The sequence below is a fragment of the Pleurodeles waltl genome, unplaced genomic scaffold (genome assembly GCF_031143425.1).
Source record: "Pleurodeles waltl isolate 20211129_DDA unplaced genomic scaffold, aPleWal1.hap1.20221129 scaffold_54, whole genome shotgun sequence".
Lineage (NCBI taxonomy): Eukaryota > Metazoa > Chordata > Amphibia > Caudata > Salamandridae > Pleurodeles > Pleurodeles waltl.
Window position 1 is genome coordinate 892977 of NW_027150248.1, and position 13748 is coordinate 906724.

Below are 13748 nucleotides of genomic sequence, written 5' to 3' on the forward strand. Positions count from 1 at the left end.
CGGCGCAATAGTGGTTATGGATACCAACTACTACCAACAGGAATGTAGAAGACTACTTAGTGATACTTCCTACTACCATCCTATCTACACTGATCCGACTCGACGCCTACAACGCAAAATCCGTGGGATGATCTCGGAAGCAGAGTCAGCTGGTTGGATTACCCGGCAAGAAGCTGAATTCCTTGACACAAAGCATCCGAGAACTCCATACTTTTACTGTCTTCCAAAAATCCACAAAGGTCTTCCGCCTCCTGGCCGCCCTATAGTTTCTGGTATTGGCTCTGTACTAGAGCCTCTATCCAAATTTTGTGACTTTTTCCTACAACCTATCGTACAGAGAACGTCCACCTTTTTGAAGGACACTAAAGACACCTTGGTTCTACTGAATGACATAAATGAGTCTGGCACTACCGATATCCTGATATGTCTAGATGTAGAGGCACTTTATACCAATATCCCACAAGAAGCCACACTCACTGCTGTAGAGGAAATACTCTTAGCTGATACATGGACTTACAAAACCCCAGTGAGCTTCATTATGCAATGTGCCAGCGTGGCCCTTCAAGAGAACTTTTTTCAATTTGAGAAGAGTCTCTTCCACCAGATACAAGGTACATCTATGGGGAGTACTTTTGCGCCGAGTCTGGCGTGCCTTTACATGTTCACATTCGAACAACGCCACATTTTGACCCCTGAACAACTATTTTTTTCCAACATTATTTTATGGCGCCGTTATATAGACGACATCTTGGTAATTTGGAGGGGCGAAATGAACCGGGCCATAGCTTTTACCCAATGGGTTAATACCTTGGATACCCATCTGCGTTTCAGTTCTACTGTCTCTGACAAAGAAGTCTCTTTTTTGGACTTACGAATCTCACTTAGGGATGGGTTCCTTAATTCATCTGTATATCACAAACCTACGGACAGAAATAGTCTTTTACTTTACAATAGCCATCACCCCAAAGCCCTACGAGATAATTTACCTTTTGGTCAATTTCTTAGGATACGACGTAATTGCTCAGACAAAAATGATTACCACACACAGGCCAACACTCTATGTCACAAACTCCGTGAACGTAACTATCCCCTACCTAATATTCGACAGGCAAAAAAGAGGGCAGGTAACATTCCGAGAGAAATATTACTAACCAACAATACCCGTTCCCAGCAGACCAGACTAACTTGCGTTACTACCTTTACCCCCCACAGTAACCAAATAAAGGGCATTATCCGCAGGCTCTGGCCCATCCTCACCAGCGCAGGTGCCACTCTAGAACGTCCCCTATTTGCCTTTAAAAGAACACCCAATATTAGGGATTTGGTGATCCACACAAGACCCAAAGTGAATCGGACCCCCAATAATTTGGGCACTGGTCAATGGCTCCCAGTGAGGGGGCACTACCCTTGTGGCTCCTGTAATATTTGCCCCTTAACTGACAACACCCAAGAGGTAGACATAGGTGAAATAAAGACCTGGCAACTTAGATCTCATACCAACTGTCGGACTAAGAATTGCATTTACATGATTACCTGTCCGTGCAATTTGAAATATATTGGTATGACGACAAGGATTGTGAAAATTCGTATTAACGAACACCGCAGCACTATCAGGTGTAAAAGATCTTCCACGAAACTGACTAATCACTTCGTTGAGAAACAGCACGGACCTAATGATATGAAATGGGTGATTCTAGAAACTATGAGAGACAGTATTGATAGCACCAACAAGCTCTTTGAAAAAGAACAACGGTGGGTCTTTAGACTTAAGACCCATACACTTGGGCTGAATGACGATATTCCATGGATTAATTTTATCCGTTAACAATGACACTCAGCTTTCACCATCTGTTCACTATGGTCTTTTGTGATTACACAATACCACGATCCTGGCTTTATATGTGTCCAACATACATATATTCATCTACGGCTGTGAGACTCTGGTTTGCTATTTTTTCACACTCTGACCAAATTGGTCTCTTATACATTCCAATATGGCCGACGCGTTTCCATCCTTCAAGATGGCCGTCATCTATCCGGTGCGGATAAGTCCTTTTTCTATTTCCGCTCCACTTCCTTTTTTTTTTTATAAACTCCTCGAGTCCAGTATCGACCTGGATACCGGGTGCGAGTAATGGCGTAGGTTTTCCGGCAGTGACCGCTATCTCCTAAAGTAAGTGCCCTGGCTGACATGTGCCATTCTCTTTCGGCACCTCTGCGACGCATTTCTTCCTTCTTTACGAGCCCGGATACTCGGCGGTTTCCCTTTGGGATTCCCCCGTCCGTAATGTGTGTCCTGGCTCACAGCGTGCAGACCAAACGCGGTAACAGCTCAGCGTTGCTCGCGATTATACACGCGCTGCTAGTTTGTCTTTACCATGCTTTCCCTTACCATTTTTCAGCACGATCGGATGTAATTACAGAGACACCCGCTCTTGACAGCACCACATGGGCGTCACTACGGGGGGTGTTTCATTACTGAAACTTGGTTTTTTCATTGCTGCAACTTGTTTTCTTTTGCGGTCATGCTTTGACAGATAGTAACACTCTCTGTTATTTCTTATGTTCCCTACATATTTGAGATTAATCTAACGTTTGGACACAGGAGCAAAGTAGTGTATTTTATTCACTATTTCATCATGCTGTCTAACTAGTTTTAATGGAGTTCGTAACTTTTCAGTGACATTTGTTTTCATGTTCCTCTCTTGTGTACATATATCTAGATCAGAGTTGTTTTTTTTAGCCTGGACTCCCCCGATGTGGCCCTACCATTAATTGTTGGAGGGTAAGCAATCTGGATGTTTTTCTGCCTTATTGGCCTTTCACTTGTCCTTGCCCGTACAATATGTTCATATACCACTTGGCACTTGAGTGTTTCTGCACTTCAAATTTGGGGTTGCACTGTGTAATTTAGTGTGAAGTTTTTCCTGTATATGAACTATGTTATGCTAATTGTGGTTTCTTTCTTTCTTTTACATTTTTCTAGGTTTTTTGACTATCATATGTGTGGAATTTCCCACGTTCTATAGGATTAGGTATGTTACTAGGTCCTGATGAATCGCATAAGTTAATTCTTCTATAAGTAGCGAGAAACATGTCGACCCACCACATAGAGTGACACAGGGGACCCTGTGTGCTCTGTCTCTTATATGCCACTTTTCTCTAAGAGACATTATTTTTACCATACTGATGTGTATTTCTGTGGGGTTTGTGGTCATTATCCCACTAACTCCCCCCTTTTTTCTGTTTTTTAATCTTGTCAGTGGTATAAATATAAGAATTAAAATTATTAGTAGTTACCTCTAGACATTTTTTACTTTTCTATTTTTCTATTTACCAATCCTTCACTCCTTTGTCTTTGACCGGCCACACTCGATTCATAAAAGATCTCCGGCAAAGAGCCCCCCTGTGGGGCCCGTCAGGCACTGCAGCGCCGGCCTGACGAGGAGCTGGCCCTATGATGAAGCATGTCACCGGATGGTGAGTGAGGGCTCTTGCTTCGAATACCTTTGGTTCTCAATCACTGACCAAAGCTTCTCACTTGAAAGAAACTCACAATTAGATGGATCCCTGTGTAATCTGTATTTGATTGACTGTTAGTGGGAACTTTACACACGGGACCAGGAGTTAGACTCCGAATTTCCCATTTTTTGCCCCTCCTCTGTTGTTGTTTTGGTCATATGCACAATATCATAGGAAAACATAATACACAGATATACTAAAAATAAAGGTACTTTATTTTTATGACAATATGCCAAAAGTATCTCAGTGAGTACCCTCAGTTTGAGGATGCCAAATATACACAAGATATATGTACACAATACCAAAAATATGCAGTAATAGCAAAAGGAAGTAATGCAAGCAATGTACAGTCACAATAGATTGCAATAGGAGCACATAGGTATAGGGGCAACACAAACCATATACTCCAAAAGTGGAATGCGAACCACGAATGGACCCCAAACCTATGTGAGCTTGTAGAGGGTCGCTGGGACTGTAAGAAAACAGTGACGGTTAGAACCATAGCCCACCCCAAGACCCTGAAAGGTAGGTGTAAAGTGCACTTACTACCCCCAGAGAGCACAGAACTCATGATAGGGGGATTCTGCAGGAAGAACAAACACCAGCAATGCAACAACAGTGGATTTCTGGACCCGAGTACCTGTAAGACAAGGGGACCAAGTGTAGGAAAGTACCATCTTGCCTGGCATGTTACCCCCATATTTCACTGTATGTATGTTGTTTTAGTCTATTTGTTACTGCGACCCTGCCAGGCAGGGCCCCAGTGCTCATAAGTATGTGCCCTGTGTGATGCCTAACTGTCTCACTGAGGCTCTGCTAACCAGAACCTCAGTGGTTATGATCTCTCTGCTTTCCATATTTGTCACTAACAGGCTAGTGACTAAATTTACCAATTCACATTGGCATACTGGTACACCCATATAATTCCCTAGTATATGGTACTGAGGTACCCAGGGTATTGGGGTTCCAGGAGATCCTATGGGCTGCAGCATTTCTTTTGCCACCCATAGGGAGCTCTGACAATTCTTACACAGGCCTGCCATTGCAGCCTGCCTGAAATAACGTCCACGTTATTTCACAGCCATTTACCACTGCACTTAAGTAACTTATAAGTCACCTATATGTCTAACCTTCACCTGGTGAAGGTTGGGTGCAAAGTTACTTAGTGTGTGGGCACCCTGGCACTAGCCAAGGTGCCCCCACATCGTTCAGGGCAAATTCCCCGGACTTTGTGAGTGCGGGGACACCATTACACACGTGCACTACATATAGGTCACTACCTATGTATAGCGTCACAATGGCAACTCTGAACATGGCCATGTAACATGTCTAAGATCATTGAATTGTCACCCCAATGCCATTCTGGCATTGGGGGGACAATTCCATGATCCCCCGGGTCTCTAGTATAGTACCCGGGTACTGCCAAACTGCCTTTCTGGGGTCTCCACTGCAGCTGCTGCTGCTGCCAACCCCTCAGACAGGTTTCTGCCCTCCTGGGGTCCAGGCAGCCCTGGCCCAGGAAGGCAGAACAAAGGATTTCCTCTGAGAGAAGGTGTAACACCCTCTCCCTTTGGAAATAGGTGTCAGGGTTGGGGAGGTGTAGCCTCCCCCAGCCTCTGGAAATGCTTTGATGGGCACAGATGGTGCCCATCTCTGCATAAGCCAGTCTACACCGGTTTAGGGATCCCCAGCCCTGCTCTGGCGCGAAACTGGACAAAGGAAAGGGGAGCGACCACTCCCCTGACCTGCACCTCCCAGGGGAGGTGCCCAGAGCTCCTCCGGTGTGTCCCAGACCTCTGCCATCTTGGAAACAGAGGTGTTTGTGGCACACTGGACTGCTCTGAGTGGCTAGTGCCAGCAGGTGACGTCAGAGGCTTCTTCTGATAGGCTCTTACCTCTCTTGGTAGCCAATCCTCCTTCCTTGGTAGCCAAACCTCCTTTTCTGGCTATTTAGGGTCTCTGCTTTGGGGAATTCCTTAGATAATGAATGCAAGAGCTCATCAGAGTTCCTCTGCATCTCCCTCTTCACCTTCTGCCAAAGGTTCGACCTCTGACTGCTCAGGACGCCTGCAAAACCGCAACAAAGTAGCAAGACGACTACCAGCAACATTGTAGCGCCTCATCCTGCCGGCTTTCTCGACTGTTTCCTGGTGGTGCATGCTCTGAGGGCTGTCTGCCTTCACCCTGCACTGGAAGCCAAGAAGAAATCTCCTGTGGGTCGACGGAATCTTCCCCCTGCTAACGCAGGCACCAAAGGACTGCATCACCGGTCCTCTGGGTCCCCTCTCATCCTGACGAACGTGGTCCCTGGAACACAGGAGCTGGATCCAAGCGACCCCCACAGTCCAGTGATCCTGTTTGCCTATTGCATCCTATTGTGATTTTACATTGTTTGCACTACTTTTCTTACTGTTACTTACCTGTTTTTGGTTTGTGTACATATAATTTGTGTATATCACTTACCTTCTAAGTGAGGGTATTCTCTGAGATACCTTTGGCATATTGTCATAAAAATAAAGTACCTTTATTTTTAGTAATTCTTGAGTATTGTGTTTTCTTATGATATTGTGCTATATGTTATTAGTGGTATAGTAAGAGCTTTGCATGTAGCTACCTTCTATCAGCGTGAGCTGCTAGAAACACCTCTATTCTACCAATCTTGGATAACTGGACCTGGCACAGTGTGTAAGTACCACAAGGTACCCACTATAAGCCAGGCCAGCCTCCTACACACACCATAGTCGAGCTCCCGAGCACTCTATCCTGGGCTCAGCCCAGCTCCCTGGGTTGTTCCCCAGTGGCGTGGAATCCCTTTGTGTAGTTCTGCAATGACTGTGGTTTGCATCTTCTTTGTCCCTGTGTCCTGGGACTCCTGTGGGTGCTGTCTGGTCTTCTGATGGTTCTCTGAAGTACTGAGGGTCCCCTCTGTCTCCTCAGTCCAAGTTGAGACTCCCAGGTCCCTCCTGGGTCCAGGTAGCGCCTTGTCCCACCAAACAAGTCTTTTGGTTGAGTCAAGCCTTGTTGACGGAATCCAATGACAAAAACCAGCCTGCATTCTTCTACTCGACGTGGGACATCTCTTGCACCAAGCAGGAACCAGCAGCTGTCTTCTTTGGTGTATTTCTGACTTTTTCTTCTAACCAGAGAATCCACTGTTGCACCTTCATCCGAGTTAGCAGGGGCTCCTGTTCTTCTTGGACTCTTCAGCTGTTCTTGGACTTGGTCTCCTCTCTCCGCGGGTCTTCAGGTCCAGGAATCCATCATTGGTGTCTTGCAGTCTTGCTTGGTTTTTGCATAATTCTTTATCACGACTTCTAGTGTGTTCTGAGGAAACTTGCTGTACTTTACTCCTGTTTTCCTGGGCTCTGGGGTGGGGTACTGTTGGACCTGGCTTTTTGACAGGGACATCCCCAAACTTTTTGCCTCCTTCCTCCTATTTTTTCTGACCTGTTGTTGTTGGCTTTTGACCTCTGAGCACTTTACTACTGCTAACCAGTGCTAAAGTGCATATGCTCTCTGTGTAAATTGTACTATTGATTGGTTTATCCATGATTGACTATTTAATTTACGTGTAAGTCCCTAGTAGAGTGCATTACATGTGCCTAGGGCATGTAGATTAAATGCTACTAGTGGGCCGCAGCACTGGTTGTGCCACCCACCTCAGTAGCCCCTTAACCTTGTCTTAGGCCTGCCATTGCAAGGCCTGTGTGTGCAGTTTCACTGCCACTTCGACTTGGCATTTAAAAGTACTTGCCAAGCCTAGAACTCCCCTTTTTCTACATATAAGTCATCCATAATGTGTGCCCTAGGTAACCCCTAGAGCAGGGTGCTGTGTAGGTAAAAGGCAGGACATGTACCTGTGTAGTTATATGTCCTGGTAGTGTAAAACTCCTAAATTCGTTTTTACACTACTGTGAGGCCTGCTCCCTTCATAGGCTAACATTGGGGCTGCCCTCATACACTGTTGAAGTGGCAGCTGCTGATCTGAAAGGAACAGGAAGGTCATATTTAGTATGGCCAGAATGGTAATATAAAATCCTGCTGACTGGTGAAGTCGGATTTAATATTACTATTCTAAAAATGCCACTTTTAGAAAGTGAGCATTTCTTTGCACTAAAAACTTGTTGTGCCCTTCAATCCACGTCTGGCTAGGTTTAGTTGACAGCTCCTTGTGCATTCATTCAGACACACCCCAAACACAGGGTACTCCGCCTCACTTGCATACATCTGCATTTTGAATGGGCCTTCCTGGGCTGGGAGGGTGGAGGGCCTGCCCTCACACAAAGGACTGCCACACCCCCTACTGGGACTCTGGCAGACAGGATTGAACTGAAAGGGGGCTTGGTGCATTTCTTAGACACTCTTTGAAGTCACCCCCACTTCAAAGGCACAACTTAGTATAAAACAGGGCCTCTGCCCTACCTCATCAGACACTTGCTGGAGAAGAAACCTGAACCAGAAACTACATCCTGCCAAGAAGAACTGCCTGGCTGCTCAAAGGACTCACCTGTCTGCTTTCTACAAAGGACTGCTGCCTTGCTGTTGCCCTGCTGCCTTACTGAACTCTTGTCTGGCTGTGAAAGTGCTCTCCAAGGGCTTGGATAGAGCTTGCCTCCTGTTCCTTGAAGTCTCAGGACCAAAAAGACTTCTTCCTTTCACTTGGACGCTCCGTGCGCCGAAAATTTCGACGCACAGCTTGTTTCGCGGCGAGAAAAACGCCGCACACCAACGCTGATCAACGCGACGCCCTCGGGACGATCGAGACTTCGACGCACAACCTCGCAAGGACAACGGCGCCCAACTTTCCAGGAGAAATCGACGCGACGCCTACCGTGAGCGCGAAACTTTGACGCACGGCCTCGCAAGGACAACGCCGCCCGACTTCCGAGGAGAAATCGATGCGACGCCTGCCGTGAGACCAAAATTTCGACGCACGGCCTCGCAAGGACAACGCTGCCCGACTTTCAAGGAGAAATCGACGCGACGCCTACCGTGAGATCGAAACTTCGACGCGCAGCCCCGCAGAACGACGCGCAGCCGGAAAACAAGTAGGAGAATCCACGCACAGACCCGGGACATCTGGTAATCCCCGCGATCCACAAAAAGAGACTGTCTGCGCGCCGGAAAAACGACGCCCGACTTCCCCGCGTCGAAAAGAACGACGCAAGTCTTTGGGCCTGATTACAACTTTGGAGGACGGTGTTAAACCGTCCCAAAAGTGGCGGATATACCACCTACCGTATTACGAGTCCATTATATCCTATGGAACTCGTAATACGGTAGGTGGTATATCCGCCACTTTTGGGACGGTTTAACACCGTCCTCCAAAGTTGTAATCAGGCCCTTTGTGTGCTGAGGAGAAATCGACGCACACACCCTTTTTCCACGCATCTCTTCTCCTGTGGCCCTCTGAGGAGATTTCCCACCAGAAACCAGGTACTTTGTGCTTGAAAGACACTGTATTGCTTTTTAAAGACTTAAGACACTTAGGCACTCATTCTGACCCTGGCGGTCTTTGACCGCCAGGGCGGAGGACCGCGGGAGCACCGCCGATAGGCCGGCGGTGCTCCAATGGGGATTCCGACCGCGACGGTAAAGCCGCGGTCTGACCGGCACCACTGGCGGGCTCCCGCCAGTGTACCGCCGCCCCATTGAATCCTCCACGGCGGCGCAGCTTGCTGCACCGCCGCGGGGATTCCGACCCCCCCTACCGCCATCCAGATCCCGGCGGTCCGACCGCCGGGATCCGGATGGCGGTAGGGGGGGTCGCGGGGCCCCTGGGGGCCCCTGCAGTGCCCATGCCACTGGCATGGGCATTGCAGGGGCCCCCGTAAGAGGGCCCCTACATGTATTTCACTGTCTGCTGCGCAGACAGTGAAATACGCGACGGGTGCAACTGCACCCGTCGCACAGCTTCCACTCCGCCGGCTCGATTCCAAGCCGGCTTCATCGTGGAAGCCTCTTTCCCGCTGGGCTGGCGGGCGGTCTGAAGGCGACCGCCCGCCAGCCCAGCGGGAAAGTCAGAATTACCGCCGCGGTCTTTCGACCGCGGAACGGTAATCTGACGGCGGGACTTTGGCGGGCGGCCTCCGCCGCCCGCCAAGGTCAGAATGAGGGCCTTAGGAGTGGAAGCTGTGCGACGGGTGCAGTTGCACCCGTCACGTATTTCACTGTCTGCGCAGCAGACAGTGAAATACATTTAGGGGCCCTCTTACGGGGGCCCCTGCAGTGCCATCCCCGTGACCCCCCCTACCGCCATCCGGTTCCCGGCGGGAGAACCGCCGGGAACTGGATGGCGGTAGGGGGGGTCGGAATCCCCTCTAGCTGCGCCGCCTTGGAGGATTCCAATGGGCGGCGGTAAACTGGCGGGAGCCCGCCAGTGTTGCCGGTCCGACCGCGGCTTTACCGCCGCGGTCGGAATGCCCATTGGAGCACCGCCGGCCTGTCGGCGGTGCTCCCGCGGTCCTCCAACCCGGCGGTCATGGACCGCCAGGGTTGGAATGACCACCTTAATATCACTTTTCAGTGATATCCTTACAAATTCTTATTGCAACTTTGATCGTTTTGACCTGCAATTACCCAGATAAATATTCTATATTTTTCTAAACACTGTGGTGTATTTTTGTGGTGTTATACTATGGTGTTGTATGATTTATTGCACAAATGCTGTACACATTGCCTTCTAAGTTAAGCCTGACTGCTCGTGCCAAGCTACCGGAGGGTGAGCACAGGCTGATTTTGGATTGTGTGTGACTTACCCTGACTAGAGTGAGGGTTCTTGCTTGGACAGAGGGCAACCTGACTGCCAACCAAAAACCCCATTTCTAACAGGTACTTTACTTACCTTTGGTGTTTTCCTACACTCCCGGCACCCCTGTAAACGCTACTCTTGCCTAGGTGGGAAAATGACATTCAAATTCCACTATTTTAGTATATGGTTTGTGTTCCCCCTAGGCCCATTGTAACCTATAGTGATTTTCACTATTTGCACTATTTTATGACAGTTTACTTACCTGATTTTGGTTACTAGTGTATCTTTTGTGTATAATACTTACCTCCTAAGGGAGTATAGCCTCTAAGATATTTTTGGCCTTGTGTCACAAAAATAGAGTACCTTTATTTTTGATAACACTGAGTATTGTATTTCTTGTGTGTAAGTACTGTGTGACTACAGTAGTACTGCAAAAGCTTTGCATGTCTCCTAGTTCAGCCTTGGCTGCTCTGCCTACAGCTACCTCTAGACAGCCTGGCTTCTAGGCACTGCCTACATTTCACTAATAAGGGATAAGTGGACCTGGTCTAAGTACCTTAGGTAACCACTACAAACCAGGCCAGCCTCCTACACGTGGCAGCCGCAGTGGTGGATGTTCCTTGTCTCGCCTTGCTGCTATGACTTGGAATGTACTTCTCCTCCACCTTGGAACAGCACCCTCCCTTGCAGAATTCAGAAAGGAACTCAAGATCTGGCTTTTCGACGGGGACATCACACCCCAGCACCCAGATACCCCTGGGGGAGACAGTGCTGCGCTCTATAAATACTAACTGAATGATTAATTGAATGCATGCATGCGGCCCTGTCCCTCACTACTCTAACAGGAAGCCTGTGTCTGCTCGTAGTTCTGTCCCTTGTTCATGAAGGGAAGTAAACAGAAGATGATTCTGCATGTAGCCTAATCCTGGGTTTCTGTATGGATGTCATACGCCGCCAATGTCTGCAGAGAGCTGTTCCCCTTGATCCTACATGGACATAATAGGGGCTGATGTCTGAAGGGCCCTGACTCTTGTTGCTGAGTGAGTGTATTAGGGAGCTGGTGTAGCTCTGTTCCTTGCTTCTGCATTTCCTCTGTCCTTTGTTCTTATATGGATGTGAAGGGGGGGCAGTGCCTCTATGCAATCATATTCGTTGGTTCTGCAATAGAAGGCTGGTGTCTCCATTTATCCCTGTCCCTTTTGCGTAGATGAATGTGACTGGGAGCCTGATTCTGATGCAAGCCTGCCCTTGGTTCAGCAGGGCTTGTGACGAGAAAAGTGGCTGAATTGATATTTTACTCCAACAGGAACCAACAGATTCCTTTCAGTTATGGATTCACAAGGGTGTGTTTCTTTTAAGTCCAATTCATTATTTCCTACGGGATTTATATTTTGGCGGATGGAATATCCATCACCGTCGTGACGAAGTAACTCGTCTGCGGAAATCTAAATCAGGCGCATATTCTCACTACCGCTTCTGCAGTCTTTTCTCCTAATCTCAATTTTTTAAGTCAGTGCAGATGATAATGACCTAGCTCAGGCCTGACAAGCCCAGAGATCTTGTGACAGCATTGTTAATATTGAAAGAGAGGGAGTTTGCATCTAAACAAAGAGAGCAGCAGATTGGCGCATGTGATCACAGTAGAGAACTGAAGATAATTTGTCTTCTAGAACATGTCTGAAGGCAATTCTAGGTTTCAATGTTATCTTAAAGGTAGTATTTCAGCATCCACATCCTTCAAATGCCTTGTGTTTATTTATACTGTATCAAGGGATAAAGGGACTCGGGAAGACAGGAGGATGCACAGATGGATGGGGCGATGGATGGATAGAAGGGTGGGTGACAGAAAGAAGCTGGTGGCTTAGAAGGGTGAAGTTAGACGAGACAGGAGGGACTGACAGCTGGACAGACTGACTCATCTATACAAACCTTCTCTTTCTCCTCAGAATCTCTCTTCTGGGATCCGGACACAGCTCATCCTTCGCAAGACATCTCCACGGATGGGAAACGAGTCACACGGCTTTCTGTTGTAAAAAATGTTACCGAGAATATGAAGAGATTTCGTCATCCTTCTTGTGTCTTCGGAACTGTAGGCTTCACCTCTGGAAAGCATTACTGGGAGCTAAAGGTGCCCACACGCAGTGTCATTAGATATTATGTTGTATTGTGGTTTGTAGGGGTAGCCAGGCAGTCTGTTGCTAGAAAGAGAATCGTACAGAAAGTTGATCCTCAGAATGGCTTCTGGGTTTTGGGGCGTAATGCAGTGTTTTCTAAGATTAGCAGCTCGCCTACGTCACTTTCAGGGAGGCTACCTTTAGCGAGTCACATTGGAGTTTTCCTGGACGTTGAGGGAGGGCTGGTGTCTTTCTTCAATGCTGAGACCCAGGAGCACCTCTTCACCTACACAGACACCTTCACAGAGAAGGTCTTCCCTCTGGCTTGTAGCTACTGTTCCTCAGCTATCCAGCTGAATTAATCTGTGGAGGAGGGGGCCTGTGAATGTATTTCTTTCATCATTTCTATAATTCACTTCCTTGGAGGAAGTTTTGTTGTAAATCACGTTCAGAACTGATTTAGCTATTTCAAGGAAGTAATTCGCATTTATAAAGATACAGGAATTTAAATTGCCATTGTTCCTGGACATTGCTACAAACATGTATACAAAAGTGCAGACACTTGTTTCTGCCACTTGAATATTTAAAATAAACATTCTACCAGTTTACAGATCATGGCAAATCTGTTCTCATTATTCGCATTGAAACACTCACTATTAATCACTTCATTTTCTACTGGACATTGGTGGTCATTCTGACCCTGGCGGTCTTTGACCGCCAGGGCGGAGGACCGCGGGAGCACCGCCGACAGGCCGGCGGTGCTCCAATGGGGATTCCGACCGCGGCGGTAAAGCCGCGGTCGGACCGGCACCACTGGCGGGGTCCCGCCAGTGTACCGCGGCCCCATTGAATCCTCCGCGGCGGCGCAGCTTGCTGCACCGCCGCGGGGATTCCGACCCCCCCTACCGCCATCCAGATCCCGGCGGTCGGACCGCCGAGATCCGGATGGCGGTAGGGGGGGTCGCGGGGCCCCTGGGGGCCCCTGCAGTGCCCATGCCACTGGCATGGGCATTGCAGGGGCCCCCGTAAGAGGGCCCCTACAAGTATTTCACTGTCTGCTGCGCAGACAGTGAAATACGCGACGGGTGCAACTGCACCCGTCGCACAGCTTCCACTCCGCCGGCTCGATTCCGAGCCGGCTTCCTCGTGGAAGCCTCTTTCCCGCTGGGCTGGCTGGCGGTCTGAAGGCGACCGCCCGCCAGCCCAGCGGGAAAGTCAGAATTACCGCCGCGGTCTTTCGACCGCGGAACGGTAACCTGACGGCGGGACTTTGGCGGGCGGCCTCCGCCGCCCGCCAAGGTCAGAATGAGGGCCATTGTGTCTTAATCTGGTGGACTAGCTGGCTGGGCCAAGCACCTGCT

General features: G+C 48.6%; 1 protein-coding gene across 4 annotated transcripts in view; it reads left to right on the forward strand.

The window, feature by feature from the left end:
• The window catches only part of LOC138278706 (CD5 antigen-like), a 306796-nt gene extending 293799 nt beyond the window's left edge, over positions 1-12997 (forward strand). For all 4 annotated transcript variants that reach the window (XM_069219281.1, XM_069219284.1, XM_069219283.1 and 1 more), the window contains one exon: positions 12220-12997. In XM_069219281.1, the coding sequence (XP_069075382.1) occupies positions 12220-12749 (530 nt within the window). In that variant the 3' untranslated portion in view covers positions 12750-12997. The remainder of the gene's footprint in view (positions 1-12219) is intronic.
• The last annotated feature ends 751 nt before the right edge of the window (positions 12998-13748 follow it).